At 49.8% G+C, this 27,843-nt stretch overlaps 1 protein-coding gene across 1 annotated transcript in view; it reads left to right on the forward strand.

Moving 5' to 3' along the window:
- The first annotated feature begins 4,708 nt into the window (after positions 1-4,708).
- Positions 4,709-27,843, forward strand: part of PLA2G4E (phospholipase A2 group IVE) — a 33,108-nt gene continuing 9,973 nt past the window's right edge. Inside the window, exons 1-12 of the mRNA XM_054565116.1 lie at positions 4,709-4,804; positions 10,052-10,124; positions 15,649-15,785; positions 17,527-17,658; positions 18,649-18,686; positions 20,430-20,472; positions 21,255-21,318; positions 22,250-22,410; positions 22,510-22,596; positions 23,002-23,039; positions 24,892-25,027; positions 26,185-26,321. Of these exons, the coding sequence (XP_054421091.1) occupies positions 4,709-4,804; positions 10,052-10,124; positions 15,649-15,785; positions 17,527-17,658; positions 18,649-18,686; positions 20,430-20,472; positions 21,255-21,318; positions 22,250-22,410; positions 22,510-22,596; positions 23,002-23,039; positions 24,892-25,027; positions 26,185-26,321 (1,142 nt within the window). The remainder of the gene's footprint in view (positions 4,805-10,051; positions 10,125-15,648; positions 15,786-17,526; positions 17,659-18,648; positions 18,687-20,429; positions 20,473-21,254; positions 21,319-22,249; positions 22,411-22,509; positions 22,597-23,001; positions 23,040-24,891; positions 25,028-26,184; positions 26,322-27,843) is intronic.

Here is a 27,843-nt window from a genome sequence, read left to right on the forward strand (position 1 = left end):
AGCAGGGGCTTCATTAACCAGTTAGGCTAATGCAGAAGTTGAGATGAATGAGGATAAAGGTTTGGACTATAGCAGAGGCAGTGAGGCTGGGAGAAAGCCAGAGGAAAAAAATGTCACCCGAGTGCCACAGGTGAGCCCTCTGTTCCCCTTGGTCACAGAGAGGCCCCATGCTTGTCCTCTTCGTTGTTATGTCCCTGTCCCCACATGTCCTTTCCCATTGTCTCCACACAGAACTGCAAACATTATCCAACTCTCTCAAGTGTTTTCCAATTTAATAGCTGTAATGAAATCTCATTGTAATTTAATTTCCACAATTATGAATAATTCTGAGCATATCCTCAAGAGCTTATTAGCTTTTGGGGTTTCCCTTTCTGTAAATTGCAGGTTCAAATCTTTGGTCCATTTGTATGTTGGCATGGCCATTTTCCTCTCATACATCAGAATTCTTTGTACATACCAGATATTACTCCTTTAGTAATTTGCAAATGCATGGTGAATATACATATTCTGTCATTCTGTCAACAATCAATGTATTAACTTTTTATGTGTGTTCGTGGTTGACACAAATCCTTAATTCTTATGTAATCAAATTTAGAAGTTTTTTTTTCCTCTTATGGTTCATGGTTTCAAAATATTATATAAGAAATCCTTCTTGTCCCTTGAACATAAATAGATTCTCCTACATTATCTTCTATCAACTTTATAGTTTTCCATTTCATGCATTCTGTCTATAGCCCATCTTTTTATATGGGGTTAAGTGGGGATGTTTTATTTTACTCTATATAGTGAGTCACTGGAGACCATGTCATCTATTAAACAGTTTGTTCTTTTCCTATTGATGTGTGATGCCAGTTCTATCATTTATTTAGTTCCTTTACATATCAGGGTCTGTCTCTGATCCCTCTATTTTGTTCCTTTGGTCCTTTTCTTGCATCAACAACTTACTGCTTATGTTAGTGTGGCTTTGTAGTTGATCTTTAGGATCTGGTGGGGCAAGACTCTCCTCTTTACTGTTATTTTTTTCAGGGTGATTGTGTTACCCATGAATATTTATTAGGAGGAAACTTCGGATGGATTGTGGAAGTGGAACTGTGCCTATGGCATCTCTGGCTTTACCATAGTTTACATTCCTGGCTATGCTTTTCCCTGTTGACTTCTAGGTTTTGTACTTTGTTTAGGAAGATCCTTCTCATCCCAATATTATCTAAATATCCTCTAATATTTTATTTTAAATCTTCTATATTATTATTTTAATAGATATTTAATCTGTAGAATTTATTTCTGTGTAGTTATGAAGTTGGGATCTAACTTCTATTTTATTCCAGTGGTAAGTTAGTTTTTATAAAAATAAATAGTCTATTCTTTCCCCTACCTATTTGAAATACTTTCTTGATCATAGACTAAAATGTGATATATACATAGGGCTGTTTCTGGGCTCTCTTTGGTTTATGGAAGGTTTGGGGATCCAGAATGTGTTGGAAGGAATGGAAAAGCATTAGATGCCTTCAGCAGGAGAGTAACTTGTTGAAGGGGATGGTCACAAAGTTCACTGGCCAGTCAGGTGTGTGTAGGATGAATCAGCGAGAGGCAGAGGGTTCTGGGAGCAAGACGCTACTGAAAGACAGGGTAGGAAGGAAGGGACAGTACCTGAGGCATGTTGGAAAAGGAAGGGTAAAGAATTCATCCTTGTTGGGTGCACAGAGGAGTGATGTCAGCTGAGCTTCTCAGAGGAAAGTACTTTTCAATGTTGGGTTACCTGAGGTCAAAGGGCTCTGGGTGAAAGGCAGGCCCTAGTCACCCATCATGGGAGTCAGTTAACAAGTCTCTACACACAATCAGAGGTAGAGGACTTGGACTCTCTGCTCCTTAAGGAGGAGGGGGTGCTGGGTGAAAAGGAACTTAGTCCCTTCCACTTTGTGCAGAGATAGCTGCAGAGCTTCCACATGAAGTAACTCTGGCGGCAGAGAGAGAGCACCAGGTGTGTACCAAGAACAGTGTTTTAGCTTAAACTGCATGTTTATTTGGAGACACATTGGATTAGAGGAGGGAATTAGGCACCCCTCACTCTGTCTGTGGATGTTTCTCTTTGCCAGGCACTCCATACCTTCCCAGCCCAGTTCCCACTGAGTCCACGATAGAGTCCTCTGGGCCCTCTTCCCTATACTGGAATTTAAACTGGACAATTTGGCATTTAATTCAGCCCTATTCCCCCTTATTAGATCATAAGTTCTCTGTTTCCTTCCAAAACCTGCCCTGAGCCTTCTGCACCCAGGTGGGCACACAGTAGGCACTCAGTAAGTGCTTGCTGATAGAACATTGACTCAGTTTGCTATTGCACCAGCTCTGACCTGGGTCAGAGGTGATGTCAAAGGTGCAGAGGAAACAACTTCCACCCACCTCTTATTTAATTTGATTTCCTTTAACGCAAGGCTCTGGTCTTGAGGAGTTTATGCACAATGAGCAAATGTTAATACAAGGATCCAAGAGCTAGATTCTCCGTCCACTGCCCTGGGTGGACGAAGTAGTCAGGCTGTGCTGTTGTGTGGCTGGGCTCCTTTGGTGAGGAGAGGATCAAGTTCCCGGCTTTGAAGAATGTCCTGGGTTTTGGGGCTTTCCCTATGTCTGTTTTGTCGGGGAAGGGTTGGGGAGTGGAGGGAATGTGAAGACAGGTGGGATCCTCAGGGAGAAGGTCCCCTGGACCTCACCATACCCCTCACCTTGTCACTTTTAGGACACGGCTGTGCTGTTGGTTAGGTTGCCCACCACATCAATCAGCCTTCCAGAAGTCCAACTCTGATCCTGTCACTCGCCTGCTCAAAAACCACTGATCGGGGGACAGGAAGAAGGTGAGGGGATTAGCTAAAGAACATGCATGCATAACCCATAGACACTGACAACAGTGTGGTGATGGCCAGAGGGAAGGGAGGCCAGGGCTGAGTGGAGGAAAGGGGAGGAAAGTAGGCACATATATAATAATGTAAATAATAATAATAAAAAAAAATTGATGGCTCCCATTGCCTAGAAAATAAGTCTGAATTTAAAGCATGGTCTTTCAGGGTCACAACAGTTGGGCCCTAATGTACCTTTCCAGATTTGTTCGTTCACAAAGCCTCCCTTCTCTCTGCCCAACTTCCACCACCTGCGGTGCCCCACTCTCTACCCCTCCCCCACCCCAATCCCTGTCTCCTCCCATGCAACTCACTTCTCTGACACCGGACCACTTGTATACCTGAGCCTGCCCTGCTTTCTGGCCTCCCTAGTCTTGCTCATGCTGTTCTTTCTCCTGCCATGCCTTCCCCACCTCTCCTTAGTTACTGAAACATTCTCCATCCTCTAAGACCCAATACAGCTGCCAACTCCTCCATGAAGGCTTCTCAGACCCACTCTTTCCCTTTCCAGCTGACATCCACTTTTCACCTTCTGTGCTCTCTAGCCAGTTATTAACTCCGGAAACCACAGATGTTTACAAATGTGAAGCACAGGTGTTTACAAACCCTAGAATACCCCTGTCACTGCCGGAGGCGCACACCTCTGAGCCTCTGAGAGGTTGGAAGCATTAGGCTCCCCAGACAGACTGTCAGCAACCTCAAGCCTGGGATTTTCTCACTTAGCGTGTATGCAGCAGGTGCTCACTAAGCTGTGTGAACGAAATTGGGTTTAGTCCACAGAGAGGAGTGCGTGCTGAGTTTGTGTCCTTGGCAGTGGGATAGATGTCGGGGCAAGGAAGGGCACGGGCTGGGTGGGGCCCAAGCCAAGGCCCCATTCCCGTTCTGGTGGGCCTGGCAGGCCGAGGGGAGCAGGGTGGGGATATCCTCTCCCTGGCAGGGAGGAGGTCCCACAGATACCTCCGACCAGGTTCCATCCCTGTGCTTGGGCCCTGTCAGCCCTGTGTTCAGATCTCACCCTGAGTTTCATATACTTTAATCTGTGGGCCAGAAAAGCCGGTTGCGGGGCCCCAGGCAATAGCTCAGGCAGGAAACTCCCACTATACTAAGCTGGGCTGCTGAGCAGGTGAAGCTACTTCACCAGGCCCCCTAGTGAGCCATCTACCAGGTCAGAGATAGGGATCAGCTGGGTGGGGCCAGAGAATCCTCTAAGCTGGCCTGAGACCAGACAGGCGCTGGGCACACCCTCTCTCCACCTGGCCTCCCAGGAGGGCGGGCTGGGGGCACTTGCCCTCAACCAACTCTCCTCACCAAGGATTTGGGCAACTATTTTCTTTCTTAACCCTCTAACTTCAGGAGCCCTGGCCATGGTCCCTGCCTCCCATGAGGTCATGCCCACAGCTCCTCTGGCTCTAAGCCATGGGACTAAGTGGAGTTAAAAAAGCAGGCACCACCCCACCCCCCAGAGTGGCGTGTCTGAGCCAGGACCTCAGTAAGCTGAAGAGATGGGGTTTATTCTGACAGCGTGAGGGTCAGCACCCTCGTCTTGCCACCCTCTGTTCCCACAGCTGATTATTCTGAGCTTCGGGGGGCAGCAGACTGCTGACCTGAAGGTCATAGCCCCTGCTGGCTCCTGCATTTCTAGGATCCGAGGACCTGAGGATCCCTTGATAGTAAGAGACCTAGGCGTGGACTCCGTATCTGCTTACCTACCTTAGTCCCTCCCAGCACAATCCCAGCCAATGCCAGGTGTCATTCAGGGAAGCAGAGCTCTGAGTCAGTATAAATCCCCAGTCTCACCACCCAGCTGGAGAGCCACAGCAATGCTCCAGAAGCAGGTACCCGCCTGGAACTCCCACTATATACCAGACCCATACCAAGCAGAAGATGGCAGACCCTTGGGTACCTGCGCCTTGGAGGTGAGGAAGCTATGCTGGGTGGGTGGGGCCAGGGGCTGAGGGCAGGAGGCAGACACAGGGAGGCTGGGGGCACTGTGGACTCCAGAGACACGGAGCGCCTCTGCTGGGGCAGCCCCCACCTAGCACCTGGGGACGTGGTCTGGCCCAGTTGGCACTGCAGCTCTGGGGTGGATGGCCCAGCTGTGGGTACCCAGGAGCTTGACAAGATGCCATGGAGTGGCTCAGGGCCATGCTGGGGTCAGGCCAGCAGCCAGCTGGACAGTGCTCAGCACTGCCAAGAGTGGGCCCACGTTTGGCCTATCCTAACAGCGAGCAGGTATTTACCCTGGGGACATCTGAAACTGCTATGCTGTGTGAGTGTGTGGTGTGATGTCCGGTGGGGATCAGTGACACTGCCCACCTGTCACCGTTGGCCAAGAAGCCTCCCACCTGCGTCTGTGGTCAAGGCTCCTGGGTCTCTGCAGCTCCTCTCAGCCTGGCAGGAAGACCCCAGGTTCGTGGTCAGGTTGCCAGGGCTCTGGACCAGCTCTGCCTTGGCTTTCCTATCTTATCTCACTCTTCTAATTTGCTGTAGGCACGCCATGCCAAGGATTATCAGCAGCAACTTATTTCTCATTACCTTCCCCAGCCCACACTAAGTCTCTGAATGAGATGAGTGATGCCTTCGGTAGTGTCTTGTTCTTTTGGGGTGGGAGATGGAGACCCTGTTCAGTCTCCATGGAGCCCAGGAGGGGAGCTCTGTGCTGCATGGAGCCGGGGCCCCACTGCCCTGGCCAGAACAGACATGGCCTTCAGGGGGTACCCACATTCCCCACAGCCCTCAGGGAAACTTCGGTTAGCCGCTAAGTAGCCCTAACAAGCTCAGAGGTGCAAATATCCTGGTAACAGGGATATCCTAGAAGGATCAGTAGAAAGCCTTCACATTTGTGAACATCTGTGGTTTACAGAGCTAATAACTGGCTTGAGAGCACAGAGGATGAAAAGTGGATGTCAGCTGGGAAGGGAAAGTGTGAGTCCGAGAAGGCTTCGTGGAGGAGGTGGTCAGTACTTGCTCCTCCTTCTCCAGTCTTACCAAGTCTCCAAGAGCCTGGGCTGGGCTGTGGAATCCCTCCACAGAAGGAGCAGAGCTTACCTCAAAGTGGGGAGTGAAGCAACTGAGGACTGTGCCTGCCCTCTCAAGTCCTGGAAGGCCCGTGACTCAGAGCTGGGACTTTTTGCCCTGCCCCCTCACCTAACCTGGGCAGTAAAAAGGCCAGAGAGGCTCCTTGCAGGTGACCCCTGATTTGGGCTGTTGCTCAGACTACTTAAGGAATGTTCTGGAGTCCCACAGAGTTCCCACCCCAATGGCCTTCTATTAGGACAGGCCTGTGCATCCTGGAAGTTATCACCAGGCTGGTCTGACCTCTGACACAGGTGTCGAAAGGGACTGTTGGATCCACCCAGCTCTCTGGAAAGGAGATGGCATCACTAGCCAGGCCTGCCCTGAGAAGCCCTGGGGAGGGCAGTTCCCACAGGCTCCAGGGGAGCTATCTTCCCCCCATTAGTGCCCCAGCGCTTGTGGGCTGGTTTGGTTAGGGTACGCCTGACCTGAGGGTGGGCATCAGACCCACCACTTCTGAAACACAGTTGTCAGGCCCTATTCCCCACCCCCACCCTTACCTGGGAGCCTGACCCCGAGTGACTCTCTGTAACTAAATTTTGACTAATTTGTAGTGGTAGCTAGATTCTTGGGGTATAAGGAGAGTCCAAAATTGGGAGCTGAGGGTTTTACTCCTGCCTCTGCTATGAATTAGTCTAGGGCATGACCTGGAGCAAGATTTTAGCTGGTTTGGTTCATTCATAGTGAGGGCCAGTGTCCAGGTGCCTAGAAACACACTACACCTGAGTCCTGTCACTGGTCTGTGTGATCCTGTGTGAGATGCATTTTCTCTAAACTCAGTCTTCTCTGCAAAGCAGGCATAATAGTACCTTCTTCAGAGCATGGTTGGAGGGCTAGGTGAGAACAGATGCAATGCACCCAGTGTGGCATCAGGACCTGGCGCCCCAGGGGAGGGGAATGAATTTTGTCCTCCATCCTCTCTGCCGGAAGGTCTATCTATACAGCAATGGGATGGGAGTGGGTAATATTGGATTGTGAAACAGCCACTCCTGAGAATCAAGGGGCTACATCTTTTTCATACGAGCTAGCAAATGCCCCCTGTCCTAGGCGGTCTGGAGGGAAATGAAGGCCTGGCAAGATCAGCCCCGGGGACCAAGGCCGGGGAGGAAGATAGAAGGAATGTGTCGGCGGCCTGAGGAATGGTGTCCCAGAAAACTGCTCTCTACCCATCCTCCCCACACAGCTGCACTGTTAATATGTCTAAACGAGTTTTTGTACTGTTTGCGAGATAGTCCCTGCTTGGAGCTCGAGTGCCGTGAGTGCTCCCTCATCCTCACCCTAGGACCCTTCGACGCCGAATGCACCGCAGGATTCATGCCTGTCCCTGCTCCAGGGCGGCAGCCCAGCTGGCACGGGGCCTGACCATGCCCGTTGTTAGATATTTCAACCAGGGCATCCTGTTCTAGGGATGGGCTTGTCCAAGTCCCTGAAGTCCTTACTCTTAGCACACCGTAAGCGCCCATAAACTTGGGTTTCTTAATCTCGCTGGTTTCTGGTTCCCATCTGCAGAGTCACAGACACTCTGCTTTGTTCTTTTGCATTTCTCTGCTGTGTATCAATTACCTCTGGGGCTTATTTCTCCCCCCACTCTAATTGAGCGTATTATATCAGGAAAAGAATACTTATTTGAAGCCAGGGAGGTAATTTTTTTACAGTCCTGGCTCCTGAAATCACCTGGGCCCAGGCTCAAGTCCCACGTTCGCTCTGCCTCCCTCCCGGTGGGGCCCTCTGCACTCTGTCTCTCTGCTGGGAGACATAAGAGGTAGGGGGCTTTGAAATTGAGTCTCTCCCGCAAGTGCCTTGGCTAGAAGGTGTGATTGGAAGCTCAAGGTGGACTCTGGCTGTTTAAAAGAGAGACATCAGGGCCTCAGTAGAGCACGGCAAGTGGGGAAATGGCCAGCGTGTGGGGGTATTTGGAGACTTTGGGGAAATTCAAGGTAAAAAGAATCTGTCAGAAAAACAGATTCTAAGAATAGGTTCTAAGCACTAAAGGAAGAGGAGATGAGGGTCAGCAGCACCTGTCTGCGTGTGTGCCGAGGGCAGCTTTCAAGCGAGATGGCGGTATAGCCGTGGATTTGAACATACACTTACAAATTAGAACTGGATTCAGACTTGGGTTCCTCTGGTTCGAGCTGAGTACCTGAGGTCAAAGGACTTAGGCTCACATTCCCCATCTGTAAAGTGAGGCTAATAATAGCTGCTCCATGGGGTGTTGTAAGGTTTGAGCAAGACAAAATGCAGAGGTTATATACACAACACTTAGCAAAGGGCAGGCACTCAGCAGGTGGTAGCTGATGTGGTTATTGCAGCTGAGTCAGAGTAGAAAGAAATGGTCAGCGGTCATTGGGAGTTATCAGGGTAGATGACAACAGAGAGTTTTTCCTAGAAGGTAGGGAGACTGCAGGTGAGGGCCTGCAGGAAACTTCCGAGGCTCTCTCACTTCCAGAGAAGATACAAGAGAGCCGGGCAGGGTCAAGGACAGCCCATCCCGGAGGCAGGAGAAGGGTAGTGGTGGCCAAGAGCACCAGGGATGTGGGTTTGGAGCCCTTCGACACTATGAAATGCCCCCGAGAACTGACCCCTGCCTGGCTGAAGCCTTGGGCAGCTTCCACTTGGAGCCCTCTAGTTGCTGTCTGAGAAAGTGGGTCAGTGGGAGCAGGCTTTGCCGGAGTTCTTCGCCTGTATGAAAGCTGACTCCTCCTTCCTCACCAGATCAGGCCCTGACACCACTTTGCCCAGGAAGGGAGTGAGAAGTAGGGACCCCAATGTGCCCAGAGGGGGTCTGGCCCAAGGCCACAGACATGTCTCTAGAACCAGAGGAGAAATGGTTTATATGGCCTCTGGCCCAAGTTCAAAGCTCAAAACAATCCTGTCAGAGCAAGTCGTTGACCATGAAGATATTCAATATTTTGGAGTTCATCTCACAAAAGCAATCCTTAAACTATATATGACTGTTAGATTGGCTTTTATTCTGATTTTGAGACAAGTGTTGGGAAGAGAAGAGGAAAAGACCCTAAAATTGACTTATATAACTATCTCAGGGACTGAGTAATAGTCATCATTCTACCGCTATTGGTTAGAATTAAGCCCCAGAAGAGGGTGGAAGGACAGACATCAAAATGATAGCAGCTTTCGTACCAAGTAAAAAAAAAAAAATTTAACCATATGTGATGATGGATGTTAACTAATCTTATTGTGGTGATCATATCATAACATATATAGATATATATCTACATCTCAAATCAGTATGTTGTACACCTAAAACTATTTCAGTGTTATATGTCAGTTATGTCTCAATTAAAAGAAAAGATATCAACACCTCTATTATAAAGGTCTTATGAGGATTAGAAACTAAAAGAAGTGTCTGACAAATAGTAAGTGTTCAACAGATGCTAACTATTACAAATATTATTTTCTCTGATACTGGCCAAGGCAAATGAGCTATCTGTGGACAGTCTGAGCTGAAAATGAAAATAATAATAACATTAAAAAAATTTAATGATGATAATGATCATTTTTGAGTGGTAATATTAGAGGGATTCTTTTTTTCTTCATGCTTTTGTTTTTCCCGAATTCCAATATTATTTTAAATAGAGAAGAATTGCACCCTCTTAAAAAGGTATAAAGTGATTTTAGCAACAGAGTGTACTATGTGGGGTATCAACATTCTAGTTCAGAGACCTCCACAAATACAGTCACTTGGTGAGTTGGGGGTTCCAGTGGCATCTGCCGTGGGCATGGGCTGGGAGTGGATGATAAAAAAGACTTACCTAAGCCTGACTAAAGCTTTCAAAGAAAGGGCTTCAGATCCCAAGATTCAAACAGAAAAACATGAACAGAACAAAGATGAAGCTGTCCTTCTTCCAGGGTGTGCTGGCTCAGAGTGGGGAAAGGGAAAAAACCCTCACTTCGGTGCCTGGGGTCCCCTGGGGACCAGAGAGTCCCCCAGGGCCCAGAAATGTGGATTGACTGCGGGGAGCCTTCTTGAGTCTTGGCAGTGCGAGCCTGTGGCCAGCTTGAGCTGCTCTCTGTCAAGGCCACCTGCCATCGTTGCCTGAACATGAGTCTACTGTCTTCTCACTCCACAGGAGGGGAGGTCTACATGCTACCTGCTAACAGTGAGGGTCATCCGGATGAAAAATGTCCGACAGGCTGACAGGGGTGAGTACTTCCCTCTCACTTCCCTCCTTCTCTGCCTATGTGGCCTGGCTGGAGACATGGTCAGGTGCGTCTGTGTGTGCCCATGTGTGTGTATGCCTGCCTGTGTGCATGTGTTCTACATTCAGGCTGTATTTCAGACTTCGGGTTTATATCAATGGTCCGGCCGCTCCTACTAGCTGTAACCGTGGCGCTGTCAGCCCCTGCATCTGCCTGCACCCAAGAGCGCTGTCCACCTCACTCCCTCCTCCCTGTGCCCCCTCCCTAGTGTCCGTTTCCAGGAGCACCAGCTTCTCCCACGCCAGGCACTCCTTGCTTCTGCATGAGTTTAGGGGCTGTTTGGGGTGAAAGGGAAGGAGAGACCCTCAGGCACCAGGGGGCCAGCTGGCAGCCTATTCCCAGTGTTCCTTCTCAGGACCTGGATCCCATACTAGGTTCTAGGGTCTCTCAGAATCCCCATGGCACCCCGTTCTGCAGTTCAGCCCCCTGATGTGGTTTGACTCACCAGGGCTGTTCATACGATATTTTCTTGAAGCCTTAACTTTACCATCCTACCAGCCCCCTGCAGCATTCCTAGGTCATCGGGGCCCAGGGAGGTCTCTGGCTTCAGGAAGAAATGGCAGCGTCTGGGTGGAAAGGGTGCTCCCCCCATAACTGTCTTTGGGGTGGCATTTCAAGAGGTGAGGAGAACCAATAGCCCCTCCCTATGCTTCCTTCATCTCCCCCCGACACCATCCGAGAGAAAGCTTGGACCTCAAGGAGGAGAAAACTCAGTGTCAAGGCCCCACCACTGAGGGGGTGTCCCCCTACTCACTGCTGAACACAGAAGATTGATCCAACAGCCACCAGGGCTTGCCAGAGCTTTGTTAAACTCGCACTGCTCTGAGGTCCAACTCAGAGGGGCAGGGAATACACAGAGCCGTGACACCAGTACACTTTTTAACAAGGGGCGCCATATCTGCTGAAAGTGGTTATAGAAGAGCCATAGAGTATGGCTTTCTAATCTTGTCACTACAGAACTTAAGACCCAGAGGAGAACACTGAAAACTGCAAAGAGCTAAGACAGGCTGCACAGGGGCCCTAGGTCTGAGAGGGGCAGGGTGTGAGCATCCAGAGGCCCAGTCTGGGGGCAGGGAGCATCCTGAAGGAGAGAGGGGACTGTATCCCTAGAGCACCCGCTGGGGGCCAGCCTCGGGCCAGCCTCGGGCCGTGTGTCCAAACACCATTCAATCCTGAGGGTACACCAACAACCTGAGGGTAGCTCTGTGAGGCCCATTTTGCACAGGAGGGTTAAGGAAAGTGTTTGATTCCAGGTCTGGAGAGCTGGAGAGTAGAAGGGAGAAGGCAGGAGAAGGAGGCTGGGGCCAGTGGTAGAGGGTGAGGAAGCCAGGCAGCGGAAAGATCAGGCTCTAAATGATGGGCACCTGAGCCCTCGAGGAAGGGGTTGCATGACTTCCCCAGGCTCCTACACAGATTGTGCTGGAGCACAGGTGGGAAGAGGCTGAGAAACTTGCAGTGCAGGAATGAGTGTGGAGGCTGGCAGAGGGAGGGCCCTGGAGCCCCAGATAAAGCAAAGGGATCAGGCAGGATTCAGACCAAGTTCCCCGGATGGTGAGTGTCCAGAGCCCATTCCAGCAGCAGCACTTCTAGCCAGTGTCCAGCTCGGGCCTAGCACTGCCAAAGGGGCCAGCAGAGGGCAGGAATTGATCCTCAGGCTTCTCAAGGCCCTCCAGCCCACCAGTGAGTATCGGAGGACTGTGGAAGTGTCCCACGGGCCTGGGGCCTGGCCACCTCATTTACCTTTATTGCCCATGCTACACTTCCCCTCATACCCCTCAGGGACAGCTCTCACACCCGCAGCTGCATGCACCTGCCTCCACTCCTCTCCAGGCACGTTTGCCCCTGCCCTGCAAGCCACCCAGTATGCATATACCTGCATGCACATGATCAGAGATCGGGGGCTGGGGAAGCAGACAGCCAGAAAAACGGGCTGAGGTCTGGCTCTACCACCCCTTTCCCCCCTTCCTCACAAGTGCCTTGGCACACGGGCTGCCTTTTGAGGGTACCTGGTCCCCTCTGAGCACCCTTAGCTGTGTTTTCTTCATTTCCCTTAAGAAACAGTGTTGGGGGCATGCGTGATGTCTGGGGGAGCCAGCCCAGTCATGTTGCGTCTGGACCTCACAGTCGTCACCAGCCTGGCTCTGTTATTGCCTTACCTGGTAAGGTTGGAGACTACCTTGATATCTTCCAGGTTCTGGGCTACCCTCACCCCAAATTGTTCCCCTCTGGCTTGTATCAAAAGCATGTTCCTTTCTGGTTCAGCCTCTAATGCCTGTCTGAGTTTCCAAGAGTCCAAGGAGCCTGAAAAAGAAGAGATTGAGGGATGAGATTCAGGAACAACCTCCCTCACCAGAAGGCGTGCCACACAGATGTGGGCCAGCACTGGGAGGAAGTCAGCCCAGAAACCTCCCAGCTGTCAAATGTTTTTATTCCTTTTGGGAAAATAAATTAAAATGCAAACCAGCCCCCAAAGGGGGTGAGGCAGGTGTCTCTGGAGGTATTAAGGAGACAGTGTTCTCAACATCTATAGAGATTATTGAGTCATTTTGGCCACCCTCGTTCCAGGAAAGGATATATGTCATTCAGATGACCAAGCCCTCTGTCATTCCAAAAGGAACAAGGATTAGAACCTATCTATACCTAGGAAATCCCCTGTACCCTGAAATTCCCAGAACTGGGTCACTGTTGCTTAACCATTCTTCATTGCAAACACGATGGTCACTGTCCTTGCAGTCAGCTAATGACACCTGTGCCTTATTGCCATCCGGATTTCCTCCATCATCCCACCCTCCCCCAGATTACCTCTTCTTTGGGCTGTATTCTCCTTCTTCCCAACTTATGAGGAGAGGTGGGAATAGCTCTCTGCAAAAGGACTGAAAAACAAATTAACACTTGAAGTGAGGGTACCTGATCAGCTCTGGCCTTTCAGGGCAAAAATATTGAGATTTATTTAATGCATTTAATGGGATAATTTTAGGCATGGACTGATGATAGGAAAGGGATTTTAGAGGGAAAATGACCTTTATAGGGTCATATATACCACGCTAAACAAATGGGTGTAGAGTGTAGAGTTGCTGCCTGCAGGCTTCTAGCGTACAGGAGGCAGACTCAAGAAGAGTGTTACAGGCCCAGAAAGAAGGGTAAGTGTCCAAAAAGAGACACAAGAGACATCCAGGATGACTGAGCAGGCCTCTCAGTCTCCCTAAGGGCAGAGAGGTTAGTCATGCCAATTTGCTTACCTGTATCTGCAGTGACTCAGCCAGAATTTCTGGGGCTACTGATACAGCCCAATAACAGGAAGTCTGGCTTTTACATTCATTCATCCATTCACTCAACAATTACCTACTAAGCGCTGACACATGGTCTTTTGGGCCTGCCAATGTTCAGGGTCCCCTGTTAGCCAGTGCTCTGCCAGGAGAAGAGGAGAGCGCTCTGGGCTAAGAGGAGCACTTGGCTCAGACTTGGGGGCTCAGGGAAGGTTTCCAGAGGAAGTTTCTCCTGAAACCTAAACGGCTAGCCAAGGGAAAAGTTAGGTGAAAGCAGGAGAAGGGTATTCTAGGCAGAAGGAATGACAAAATGGCATGGCACCTTCTGAGACCTATAAGTAATTGGGTTTGGCTGGAGTCTTGAGCGCAAGTGTAAGCACGGTGTGCCTGCATGTGTGCATACATATGTGTGTGTTTGGGGGCAGGGCAGGGGCTGGGGAGCAGGGAGGGTGGAAAGATATGGCTGAGGCTGGGGAAGCTGGGTAGGGCAGCCGTGTCAAGTGGGTGGGACTCCTTCCTGAGAGCAGATGGGAGCCCCTAAAGAATCTTCAACTGGGGAGTGACATGGTCAGATCTAAAAAGATCCCTCTGGTTTCTCTTGAGAGATAAGATTAGAGTGGGGCCCATCAGAAGACAAGGTACCCAGTGGGAAAGAGGCAGCAGAGATGAAGGAGGCTGCACCAAGGCAGTGCCAGTGCCAGTAAGGTGTGAGTGGCCTGGAGAGATCAAAGGAGCTAAGTCAACTCAGTGGAGGAGTCAAGGACAATACTTTGTGTCTGGTCCGGACACCTGCGTTGACAATGAAGAAGTAGCAGATTGGGCATGGAGCGGATGATGGGGACAATGAGGTCATTTTTCTTCATTCTGTTGGGTGTTGGTCATTCTTTGTGTCTGGATTAAATGATGATTATGACATGTAAAGGACAGTGTCATCTCAACTTTATTTAGTGGGAAGAGGGCTGTGAATGCCAATTCCCTGAATGGTAACCCCTCAAAGATTAACCAGACATTGGGGAAAAATCAGAAGCTAGGGATACTTCTTATGCAGTCCATGGTTATTAACTCTGATAAAGTTTTCAGTGTAGTGACAATGTAGGAACAAGTCAGTCCAGGGATACACATCTGGTTTCACTCTCATAGGACATTATTAATAGCAACTGTGAACTAGTTTGGATCAGTTCTACCAGTACAGAACTCTCATGGCCACAACAGCTTTACCATCCAGAGAACTCTCTGACACTGGAAACTATTGCCTTTTTTCATTTTCTGTGTATGTGGTATGAACCCTGGGAATTAGACCAGCAGATTGCCAGGGGAGTGACAAGGCACCCCTTCTTCCCAGGTAGAATGGAAGGAGGGAGCCAGGCTGGGTTGCCATTTTTCACCCAATGACTCCTGGTGCTCCAACCAAAAGACCTCGGAGGCCTTCTTCCACTTTGGGAAGACCTACTGGGGTCGAAGCTTCTGTTCCTTCTCCAGAGCACAGCCGGCATCAGCACACTTGGGTTATCTATTGCAAATGGAAGAAAAAAAAAGCCTGTGGCTTCCCATGTGATGGTTTCTTAAGCCATACATCTCATGCTGCAAGATCAGTGTAGGAATGAAGAACGCAGCCGTGCAGCTGAGATATTTAGTCTTATATAGATGGTGATTTATTTTCCTAGACCCGCCGAATAACTTCTTCCCAAATACTTTCCCACTGGGGCCCTCTGGGCTGATCACAGTAAACTGAGTCCCTTCTCATCCTTGCTTCTCCTTAGCCCAGAGGAAGAGCTGAGCCCTACTTTTGTTTCCTTGGTACCTTGGATTAACGCAAGAGGTAAACTGGACCCTTTGGGGCTGGTCCTCCAGAACTTTCCCTGGCAGAGAGATAACTATGCACCATACCCTTGTCCCAAACCAGAGAGCCAGGGTGCCTCTGATAAGACCCAGAGGCCATATGTGTCCATGAGAACAGTCAGTGAGACCTGGGTCCCCCTCTGTGAAACCTCTAGCCTACAATCTATGACCTTCTCTGGGCTCTGGGACAAAAGTCTCTGGAGAGTCAGACTTATGAGTCAGGAGGGGACCTGAAACTGAGACAAGGCCTTCTTGCTCTGGAAGTGACTTGCCTGAAGTTCCCTTCTGACTCCATACACTATCCAATCCGGATCTGGACTGACAACTTGCTCTTTCCTCCCATGCTTGTCTCCATTGGATAGTGAGCCAGACAGATTGCTATGTGAGCCTCTGGCTGCCCACCGCCTCTCATGAGAAGCTGAAGACTAGGACCATCTCCAACTGCCCAAACCCAGAATGGGATGAAAGCTTCAACTTCCAGATCCAGGGCCAAGTGAAGGTGAGATGTGGAAGACTGCACCTGTCTGCCCTGCCTGCATTTCTATTCCCCTCCTTGCAAGCTTGTCCTTCTCTTTGTTCATATGTCCTTCTTATGCCCATTTGTCTTTCTTTCTACCTACTTCTTGTCCTCCTATTGACCTATCATCTCTCTCACCCACTCCTTTCAGCTTGTCTCATATTTGCCCCTCTCTGAGACTGCTTATCCTTCTACCTTCTTTCTTGCCTCTCTTGTCCTTCTACCTAATGGTTTCTGGAACTAGGTTTCTCCTACACCCAAATAGAGTGTATTTCCGGCACCTTCCAGAACATATTCCAAGCAGGAGAATGCACTGAACAGAAGAGCCATTCTATTCACTAGGTCCAAAGCCGGTCTAATTCCATCCAGAGAGCTTTCTCTACCTTAAATTCTTTTTAGATTGTTTTATTATTTCTAATTCCTTGGGTGTGTGTTCTTTCATTTGTTAATCTATTTCATGGTGTTGGTCTTACTCAGATATATGGTGACTCTAAGTCAAGTTCGCATCTCCTTGCAGGAGAATTCTCCCTTGAGCATGCTGAGTTGTGACCGCCTCAGCAGAGTGCTCCTGATGAGAGACCTGGCCTCAGCATGTGGCCACTCTCTGACACTGGAAACTATTGCCTTTTTTTCATTTTCTGTATATGTGGTTCGAACCCTGGGAATGAGGCCTGGGAACCTGGCCTCAGCATGGAGGCATCAACCAGTCTTGGGACCCTTGAGACCTGGGAGCTATCCAGCTTGCTGGTTTCGTATTTTAGACATGCTTCTCCATTTCTGTTTCATGACAAGTACTTTTTATATTTAATGCATTAAAAATACCTATCATATATATGGTTCCTGTGAAAGAAGGGGACTTTGATGTGGGCTCAATCAGCCATCTTGAAATCAGAATTGGGGCTTCCTTTATCTAAAAACCTAGGGGGCTACTGGGTTGGTTCTAGGACATACCTGGGTTTCCAGTAATTATAAGGTCAATAGATCTCATTCAGTTGTGAAAGCTGAGAACCACCTCATGTGTACCAAATAAGGACCAAAGAGGCCAACTCAGTTCTAACCACATCTCCCAGGATCCTTAAAACAAGAGGCCTCAGAGGTTAACCCATGTCACCTGATACCATTGACCTCAGAGTTCAGTCAGATGACAGAGTAGGTGCTCAACTTTGACATCCTGCCTTGGGCCCATCCATGAGTCCTCATTAGGAGTTGATGAGCCAAAGGATGGAGTTCCAACACCTGACCCAACCCCATGAAGTATCAGAATGTCTATAATCTTTGGCACGTCACTCCCCTGGAGCATTAGATGTCGGCTCTCCTGATCTGGGTTTTCTAACACCACAGGAGCTGTCTTCAGCTCCTGAGTCCCCAGTGCTGAACACATTCCGTATCCTGGCAGGAGTCTTGCTTGCTCTGCCCTTCCATCCTTCCCCCAGGTAAAATGAAATGTCATGCTTCACAGGCCCCTGCCAAGCTTGCAGAATTCTCTAACAGGGGAGTCAGGGCAGAGGGGCAGGAAGGCTTCAGAGAGTTAGAAAGAGTGGAGTAGACCCCTTCCTCTCTAAATTCATTTCCCTACATATACCTCTCACACCTGAGCAGGGCCTTTTGTGCTGGTTTCTGTTCCTCAGACCCACCTCCGTGATAGGACTGAGGTCAATGGGAACAAGTCAATGGGTCCATGCAAACATTTTAACCAGACTTGTGCCCCTGTCTTCTCTCCTAGAATGTGCTAGAGCTGAGCGTCTGTGATGAAGACACAGCGACACCAGATGACCATCTCTTGACAGTGTTCTATGACCTCACCAAGCTCTGCTTCAGGAAGAAAACCCATGTGAAGTTCCCTCTCAGCCCAGAGGTGGGTGCTGCTGCCAAGCCCATCCACCTCCTGCCTCATGAAGAGCTGCTGGTTGTTCTCATGACGACTTTCCAAGGGGTCCTCTCTGTGTAACAACCAAGTCAGGGGAAGATAACAGCTGATCCAAATCCCAGTGCTATTGCTTACCAGCTTTATGACCTTCTGGAAATTATTTAATTCCTATGAGTCCTTCTTCCTCCTCATTACAATGGTGATATTAGTACTTACCACAGAGAGACATTGTGAGACTTAAGTGGGAAACTGTGACTGAGGCACCTAGCTCTGTTCACAGTATAAAGTGGACATGGAGTAAGTGTTGATTCCTTTTCCTCCTTTCCTTTCCTCAGCATCCTGTTGCTGGGATAGCCCCAGGGGACAGGGGACAGATGACAGTGAAGGAGGGCAAATATGCAAATCAGAGAAAGTCAGAACTGGAAAGGACCCGGATGTTAAATAATAGATTCAATCATTCAACAAATACTTGAATGCCCACTACAGAGCAGGCACTGCTGGAGGCACTGGGAACGTCAAGTTCCGAGCATCCCTGCCCTTTCCTGGATTACATTTAAGTGGGGGAAATTAAGGTCCAGTGAGTAACAACTTGCCTGAAGTTACACAGTAGGAGGTATAAAGGAACAGGCAAGGAAGAGGCCCCTACACTTCAGTGTTGAACTTTCTGGGGCAATATCGCAGCTCTCCCTGGCACCCTGCACAGCCCTTCGGGAAGGCAGGAGAGCAATGTGAAGTAGAGAAATGGAGGTAAAAGGTAGAAAGGAAAAGATTCTGGAACAGAAGAGTTTGAATGCTGGGGCTGGGGGTCATCTCTGTACCCTGACCCTCCCCTTAGTTGTCAGTGATGTTCTTGATGTCAAAGAACAGCTGTCCCCACTCCATACTGGCAGGACAGTTTCATGGGAAGGATGGGCAGGTTCGCAGAGGCTCCTGGGGCAGCGCACAGCTCACAGATGCCCTCCCTTCCTCTTCCTACAGGGTGAGGAGCTGGAGGTGGAGTTCCTGCTGGATAAGAGGTGAGTAAGCCCCAGCCCCTAAGTGCTCCCCAAGGGTCCTGATCCTTCAAGTTGCATTTCAGCCTGGCCTGGATTTTTGCTGTGTTTCCCTCTTCCATTCCCTCTGGCACTCACCTCAGACCCTTTGCTGTGTATTAGAATCACTGGGAGCTTTTAGATACTGCAGGTGGTGGGCCCCATCCCTGCTCATCCTGTTCTACTGACATCAGTATTGCTTTAAAGATCTACTCTGGCCAAGCCCCTGCCTTAGCTCCCCTGCATTCCTGAGAGTGGCCTCTGGGAAGAATTCCTGCCACCACAGTGATCGGGGCTTGTTGAGGCCAGGCTGAGAAAGAGGTCACGACCAAGAGGTCTCCTCCTTGACCCAGAACTGTTAGAACAAACTCCCCCAGATCTTGGCCCAAAGCAGAGGCTGGCCCCTGTGCTTCTCTGCAGCCAACCCTGGGACCCAGTCAGGGGGAGGCGCTGACCCAACACGTGAAGTTATTTCCCATCATGTTCAATTAGAAGAATGACCCAGGGTCCTGGAAGTGTGACTGTACTGGGGACTCAAGTGGAATTCGGTCAAGAGCTGGAGGATGAGAAGGACAAGGGGACAGAGAGGGAAGGTAGAGAAGGGGTGGTGCAGGAGGGCAGCAGGTCCCCTGCCCAGGGAGACAAGTCTGCCCCCAGGACAGCTGGCTGTGCCCCTCTTCATAGCCCTGGCAGAGCTGAGCCCCCTGGATTTCTGATCAGGCAGGGGAAGCGGATGAGAGGAATGAGCTAGAACAAGAGGACACATTCCACTAAGAGAGGCCTCTGCCTAAGGCTCTTGGAACTACAGTAGGTCTTCAGAGAATGTCTCAACGTCATTTGTCATTTCATTATCATGATGAGATGATATAGAAAACTAACTCTTGTTTATTTCAATTAGCTTATGTTAAAACTGGTGTTGTTACATGTCATTTCACCACAATTCCAAGAACCTAAAGAGGACATTAAGTGAGGAATTACTTATTTGAGGTGCCTCACTTCCCATCAACCGCTGATTAATAACTTAAAAATCAACTTTGTTTCAAGTTAAAGAAAATCTGGGCTCTCTTTTCCAGATCTGAATTTGACAGGAATTTTAGGGCAGGGGGGCATCCTTGGCTGAATTAGAAAGAGGCTTGTAGAATGAAATATGTCAAAATTGGTACTGAGTTGATCAAGAGACAGAGTCAACCTGCGCTTAAGTGTACTGCTGAGTGTGAGCTTGGAGACTTACATGCGGGGCCTGTCACACGAGGACGGTTCTTGCTCACCGGGTCCCTTTCTGCCTGGGTCAGAACTGTTTGTTAAGCATGTAGATTAAACAAAGTACAGAATGGAGAATGGGTTAGTTTCTCTACCAGAACTATTTACATCTGCTCTAGGTGGTGGTCTGGCCTTTTCTTGCTGCCTGTTTATTCTCATAGCTCTGTGTTTTATCTGGTTGGACATAAGAAGAGTTATTCTTTAAGGGAAATGAAGGGGGTAATCTTTTTCTACTCCTTCTAACCTATAAATCTCTTTTTTTTTTTTTCCTGGAAATTCTATTGTAAATGTATGCCAGGTTTTTCCTTGACAACCTACAAACCTAAGGTTTCTTAAGCCAGTATTTTTCATGAGGACCAGCAAGGCTCTACTATCTCATTATTGACCCTATTTAGACTTTGTGTCACTTTTGTGAGAGATCAGTCAAGAACGACATAACTGACCAGGAGTTCTCGCTTTGTTTTGCAGGCCCTCTCCCCCTGAGGCCCTCATCACCAATGGCGTGCTGGTGGTAATTGTCTTCCCAGGTTCCTATGATTCCAGGGGTCAAATGTGGCTGTTGCTCTCAGGAGAACAGACTGTGGGAGAGAACCCTGGGCCCAGCTTGGGCCCTGTCCCAGAATCCACTAGGAGTGAAACTAAGTGAAGCCAGCCCAGAGGGGCAAGGGCCGAGGGGGAGCCGCAGCTGGGCTCCTACCTCTGAGGAGGGGGTAGTTGGGCCCAGCATCCGGCATCCCACGCCACAACACCTCCTTCCTGGGAACTTCCCCAATAAAAACACCCGCTAGGAGGCAGCTTTCTCCCAGAATCTCAGTCCCATGTTCCCCAGCCCCACTCTCTCCGTAAGCACAAATTCAGTTCTAAAAAGATTTTCACAATTCAGCTGTTCATACAGCCATTTTAATTAGATGTATCTAATACCCCAGGATTCAACATCTCTCCCCAAAAATCAGCCTTTGGGAGTTTGTGGTGAAGGAATTTGGCCTACCTATGCTTCTTGAGAAGACTATTTCACTGGAGTTACTCACTTTCAAAGCTCAAAGTGGAAGTTCCCTTAGGTTCCACCCCAAAACTGCCACTGAGAATGTGACCCCTGGCAAATGGTGACCACACACCCTAGATTTTTCAGTAGAGTTTCATTTTCAAATATTCGATCTCTGAATAAGAAGGTGACAGGACTTGATTGGGTTCAGAAAGTGCAGTCTGCCCACTCAGGCTCCTTCCCGGGTCAGGTCCCTCAGAGCAGGGGATGGCTGGTGTGTGCTTGGAATGACCCTCGCTTCTTTGTTGCAGGCTCGACAGGTGTCCTGCCTGGAGGTTCATGCGGAATCCAGAAGGCAGAGGAAGAACAGGAAAAGTGGGTCCCTTGGCTGCCTCTGCCTGCTGCGGAGCAGGGAGAGGGCTGCTTCCCGACCATGACCGCCCCAGGCCTGCCTGCTCCAGGGCTGCCCGGGGCTCAGCCGGGGAACTAAGAACCTGGCAGGAAATGCTTCAGGATCACATCACCCGCACGGGCTGTGAACTGCCGTCTCCCCATCCCCTGTCCCTCTGCAAGGGGCGTGCTCTTCCAGGCATCTAGAGGACCCTCAGAGCTGCCCAGGCCCGATGAGCACCGTGGGTCAGGGGTCGATGGGACAGTGCTGTCCACACTGGTCTGCACCGTGTCCCGGACACACCAGGGGTTTGCTTGGGCTGGGTCAACGGTCAGCAGCAAGGTGGGTGGGCACTGGCAACACTCAGGGCCTCTCTAGCGGTGCCCCTTCCTCAGCCAGATGATAAGTCACAGAGAGTCTTAGCATCTGGTACCTGGCAGGGACCTAAGAGAGCCACAAACACGAGACTCCCCTGTCCACTACTCCACCCCAAGCCACCCATGCAAGGACTTCCAGGCCTGTCCCAAGAGAGGGCAGCAGCATAGCCCCACAGGCATGGGTGGGGAAGGCAGGAAGAGGCCACTCCCCCCAACTGGTGATGTGCAGAGCGCCGCTTTTAGTGCAGTAGGAGGTGATTTGAGGATCCTCCTGGACAAACAGAGCCTAAGGGGACTCAGCATCTCTGAGGGCCTTTTGTCAGCATCACATGCAAGCCTTATTAAAATGCAGATTCCTGCGGTGGCTCTGTCCTTCAGAATGAGACTCTCTGGGGCATTTTAATCAGTGCCCCAGGTAACTCAAAACGCCTGTCCTGGGCACCTCCAGCTATGCTTTTTATGGGACCAAGTTGGGATGGGGGAAGTGAGAGGCTTTGGGGGGCATGGGGAGTCTCAGCCCTCTTGTCCCTTCTTCCAGGGAAGGACCTCCTGGTAACAGTGACAGAGTCCTTCGAGCAAACTCAGCGCATCTCGCAATGCCTGGAACCCTGCTGCCCAAACCCTGCCTCCTTCCACTACCCCAAGTATTTCCAGTCCCAGTTGCACGCGGACATGCCCCGAAAACAATGGAGCTGCGGGGTACGAGGCGGCATCTGGGGGTGGCATGGGGGACTGGGGCAGGCGGGCTGCCAGAGGAGCCCCTCACCCCCACTTACAAAACCACCCCTTCCCTTCCAGCTTTGCTGCTGTGGCGCACACAAGAATGGCCCTATCAGTCAGCCCCTGGATTGCCTCACTGATGGCCAGGCGATGACCATTCCTGTGGTGAGGACTTGGGCCTGGGAAGGGGCCCGCTGAGCAGCTTGGCCTGGAGCTCCTGTGGCAAGGGGATGGGGAGACCCTGGGGGGCACATGGGAGGAGGTGACTCATGGGTCTCTCGGGCAGGAAAGAGGAGCCATGTGGGGTAAGAGATGCTGAGCTGCAGTGTGGAGCCAAAGAGAATGTGTGGAAGCCAAGTTAAGGATGATGGGGAGGGTAATATCCAGAAGAGGGAGTGGGGATGGAGCATGTGTGTGCACGCCTGTGTGCATGTGAGCATACATGTGTGCACATGTGTGTGCTGAATCAGGTCAGGGAGTCAGCAGTGTGATGAGTCTACATATCTTTGGTTGGGATCACTTGGCTCTGAATTGTCATCCCTGACAAGCTTTTCATCTTTCGCATCCCAGGGAGAGAACTGTGAATTACATATGAAGTCAACACCATGGTAAAGTACCTCTTTCTGTCTGTCTCTCTGATTTGTTCATCTTAGGGGGTGTGAGGTGGTATCTTGGTGTCATTTTGATGTGCATTAGCCTGATGGCTAATGATGTTGAACATCTTTTTGTGGGCTTATTGGCCATTTGTGTATGTCCTTTGGAGACATGTTTATCCAAATTCTTTGCCCATTTTTAAAGCAGGTTATTTGCCTTCTATTTTAAGGTGTAAGAATTCTTTGAATATCCTTATTGCAAATACCTTGTCACATATATGATTTGTAAATATTTTCTTTGATTTTGCTGGTTATCTTTTTACCTTCTTGATGGTATCCTTTGAAGCACAGAGATTTTAATTTTTGGTGAATTCCAGTTTATATTTTTTCTTGCATTTCTTATTCTTTTTGGCATCATATTGAAGAAATTATTATCTATCCAAAGTCATAAAAATTTACTCTCATGTTTTCTTCCAAAAGTTTTATGGTTTCTCTCATATTTAGATCTATGATTGATTCTGAGGTAATTTTTATATACAGTGTGACATAGGGACTCAACTTCATTCTTTGCATGTGGATATCCAGTTGTCGCACATTTTTTGTTGTTACTGAAAAGCTTGTTCTTTCTTCTTTGAATTGTTTTGGTGCCCTTGTCAAAAATCAAGTGATCATAATTTTCATTTCCAATTTGATTAGCTCTCTGCCTATAGACAAGTTATCTAACCTCTCTGCATCTCAGTTTTTCTCATCTATAAATTGAAGCAATACCAAGAATACTGACCATTGTTGGTTGCTTTGAGGATCCAGTGAGCTGTTATAGATAACACGTATCAAGAATTCACTGATCTGTTTGACAAGTGGGACACTCAGCAAATATCAACTGATGTTATTATTATCATTGTTATATTACCCATTCCTTGCTGGGGTCAAGGAAAGAGTTACTTCCTCACAGCTGTGTCTACAGGTCTATGGTGGGCATGCAAAAATATGATGGAAGAGCTCCCAGGCCCTGCCATCAAGGAGGTGTGACCTTGTTCGTGACTCAGGTCATTAACTAAGACTCAGGTTGAAAACTGTCAAGGTCCATTCACCTGGAGTCACTAAGGGACTGGGCCTTGGAGGATGCAAGGGATGTAGGAGGTCAGGGAGAGGAAGCTTCCAGAGAAGGCAAGGACCTGTGCAAAGGCTCAGAACCAAAAGTGCTTCTGAGCTTTGAGAGCTGGGGAGCCCTTCCAGGAAGTAGCTGGATCACGTAGGGTCTTGGATGCCAGGCTGGGAGCCTGGACTTGTTCAGGGCAGGGATGTGATACAAAACAGGCAAGTGCTGGCCGTGCTGCAGCAGCTCCTGCCCTACCTGCCTTGCAGACCTGGCAGATGACACGGTGAGATCAGGGAGGTGACGGGTTTTTGTCAACTGCACAAACACACAGGATGATGATTATTCCTGGAGCAGGGAGAGCTTAAGGAAGAACGTGAGCTCCATAAGAACAGGGCCGTGTTTATCCATCTCAGAAAAGCCCTTACTATAGAGCCTTGTCCTGAGAGAATGCCAGAAGGATCTCAGTGCCCCTTGTCAGCCATATCTGCCCTCAGTCGACAAAAGGTGACTTCCTGGATTTTGCAGATCTCGCTGAGGAGGCAGATGGTTCAATGAGCCCCTAATTTTGTTGAGGACCTGCTTACAGTGCACCAGCTAAGGTTTTGGGGACTTTACATTTGTTATCTCATTAAGTCCTAAAGACAGTGCTGGAAGCTAAGCATGATTAGACCCCTTTTACAGATGAGAAAGCAGAGACCCTAAAGCCACATATTCTCCATAGAAGTGGAGTCTATAGGCCTGCTCAGCCAAGGTCCTCTGTCCCCACAGCCCCCAGACGCTAGACGTGCGGTTGGGCTACAGTTTGTGCCCGGAAGAGCTAGAGTTCCTGCAGAAGCGGAAGGTGGTGGTGGCCGAGGCGCTGAAGCGGGTGTTGCAGCTGGAGGAGGACTTGCAGATGGACGAGGTGGGTGCACAGAGGTCGGCCGGCCCGATCTCAGGGTCTGCTCGGAACTTGTCCTGCCAACACTACACCCTGACGTCTGCCCCAGCCCTTCCCTGCCCAGGCCAGCCTCAGCGCTGCCTTTCCTGGTTGCTCTTAGTGCTAAGGTTTCAGGTAAGGGCTGTGTTGGGTATGATTCCACCGTGTTCCCCAGGGGAGGGGAGAGCAGAGTAGAGAGAGAAAGGAAGGAGCACTAAGAGATCCTGAGGTGACAAAACGGCCTCCTCTGCCAGCCAGGAAAACGTGTGAATCTCTAGCTCCTCTCATACTGCATACCTCCACCCAGAGGACCCTGGGCCCTTCATCCTTCAACTTTCCCTTCCCCCAATGTATGCACACATATAAACACACCCAGAAAGAACAGCAGGCGGCAGCTGAAGAAAAGCAGCTTCCACTTGCATGGCCAGCTTCTTCCCATGGAGCAGACAGTGGTGTCTTTGTTAGAGCCTCTGTCACCTCCCAGTGTTTACTGAGCCCACATTCCCCTGCAGTAGGTCAGCCCTCAAAGCAGCCTGCGGCCAAGGCTGACCATAGGTGTGGATGGACGCCTCATGCCTGAGGAGGGCTTGTGCCAGAGTGTTAGCCAAATGAAAACAGAGTGAGTCTTGGCAAAGAGCCCCCTCCTCCCTAACAAACCAAGGGAACACATAGTAAACCCATGTCAAGTCAGAGGTGACAACCCTGCCTCTTCCCCCTTCGGGAATTCACTTCTCCCTGCTCTTACACATAGGGTGTTCACTGGGTGCAGACCATGCACCATGCCTGGTGCCCTGACATCAAATCCCTTTCTAGACAATAATCAGCTTGCAGCCTTTAAGGAACTGTATGTAAGCTGGGTTATTAAGCAAGACACCCAGCCCCTTGCACCTCCGTTTCATCATGCGTTAACTGAGGGCTAGACTAACAGTGCTAAGAACTTTCCCAGCCACGAGTTCCTGATTTACCAAGCCGGTCAGTGTAAGGCTTCAGAGCCCTTTACTGACACTAGCTATTGGGCTTGGAGCGAAGGTCACTCGGTGCCCCACTCTCTGCTCTGCGTAGCCAGCTCTCCCTCCTCCTTCTCAGCTCCCATCTGTCTCCCCAAGGCTTCTCCACACAGCATTGCCTCTCTGTACTCCCAGGTACCGCTCATAGCCATCATGGCCACCGGGGGTGGAACAAGATCCATGACCGCCATGTATGGCCACCTGCTGGGGCTGCAGAAGCTGAACCTCCTGAACTGTGCCAGCTACATTACAGGCCTGTCAGGGGCCACCTGGTAAGGGACAGGGGGCCACTCTCTGGTGGAGCCCAGAGCAAATGGCAAAAGGATGGGCCTGGAGTCTCTGGTAAAGTTCCCTTCACCCCTTGTTAGAATGACTCATGAATCCTGGGCAGCCCCACCACTTACAGCTGTGAGAGCTTGGGCATGCGGCTCAACTTCTCTGAGCCTCGATAACGGGGGTAATAATAGTACTGATCTCATGAGGCTGATGGAGAGGCTCTCCCTGTGCTGGATACATGAGAAATGCTGTACACATCATACATATTGGTCATTACTGACATTACTGTTTCCCTGGGGCTGCGCAGGGACTCGGGAGCATGGTGGCCAACTATGAGTGCACTCCTGGTCCCACCGGTCCCATCCTGCTGGGGAGACGCAGTCTCTCCTAGCGTGGGGAGGTGCCAAGTCTCCTAGGATAGGTGGAGCTGGCCCAGAGGCCCTGGCTGCCCACAGTCCAGCTCACCACCCATGCCCGCCCACCCCCTCTGCCCTGCAGTCTCCCACCTCCTCAGTCTGCTGATGAGCAAGGAGAGTGAGAACTTGGCTCCCTGAGGTGAGACCAGCATGAGCTCAGCGGCTCCACAGGAGCCGCAGTGCCTAGGTCCCACGGTCCTTGTAGGACCCCCCAGAAATGTTTTCTTTTCAGATCAGAAGGAAAAAAAAATGAACTTTTAGGTTGAAGAAAATATTTTAGTAAAGAGTAGTGCTGTATTTGTCATTATACAACAGGAATAAAAGAAAATTGCTAATGTTTTTATGGTGAAAGGGGCCCCCAAAGTTATACTGCAGGGCTGGTCCAGGGTGGCCGGGGCCCTCTGACCACCTGAAGCCTCTCTCTCAGCCAGACCTGTGTCTCGTTCTGTCTGGGGCTGGTGGGCCTCTGTGCCCTCCAGGTCCCAAGCCGCGCCCCCATCCTGGAGGCACTCAGGGTGTCTTTCATTTGGGTGAGCGGATGCAAAGCACCCGAGGAAGATTAAGGGCTCCGGGGGCGTCAGGGGCCCTGAGTCTCCGCCCAGGTGGGACATAGAAGGCATAGCTGGCAATTAGCAGTGTTGCCTCTGTACCAAGCACTTGGGTGAATGTTTCTGATGGACCATTTCATTTATTTTTCATAAGAAAACTATGAGGGAGATGGTCAGTTTGCTCATTTTATAGCTGGAGAAACAAAGGGATTGCCCAGGGCCACTCAGCTAGTGAGTGGTATCGCTGGTATTTGAACCCAGGCTGTGAGAATCCAAGGCCCAGGTTTTTCAGCTCCCTGTCAAATGGCTGCCCATGAGTAGTAAGTAAAGAAGATAACCTCCTTCTATGGCAGAGGATACCGGGCCTAGGAAAGAACTGGGAAGGATTCTTTTCAAACCAATTGTTTGTAATAGTTTTGAAAATTTTTTTAAAGTATAAAAGTAACCAAGTGAAACTTATGGAGATCAAGGTGCTTTTTGTTGAAGAAATCTCCTGACCAACCACCACCTTCCCTGACCAGAAACAAGCCCTATAAAGGAAGAGGCTACTGTGC

The sequence above is a fragment of the Pteronotus mesoamericanus genome, unplaced genomic scaffold, assembly GCF_021234165.1.
Source record: "Pteronotus mesoamericanus isolate MK-2021 breed Mesoamerican mustached bat unplaced genomic scaffold, CSHL_Meso_final contig_164, whole genome shotgun sequence".
Lineage (NCBI taxonomy): Eukaryota > Metazoa > Chordata > Mammalia > Chiroptera > Mormoopidae > Pteronotus > Pteronotus mesoamericanus.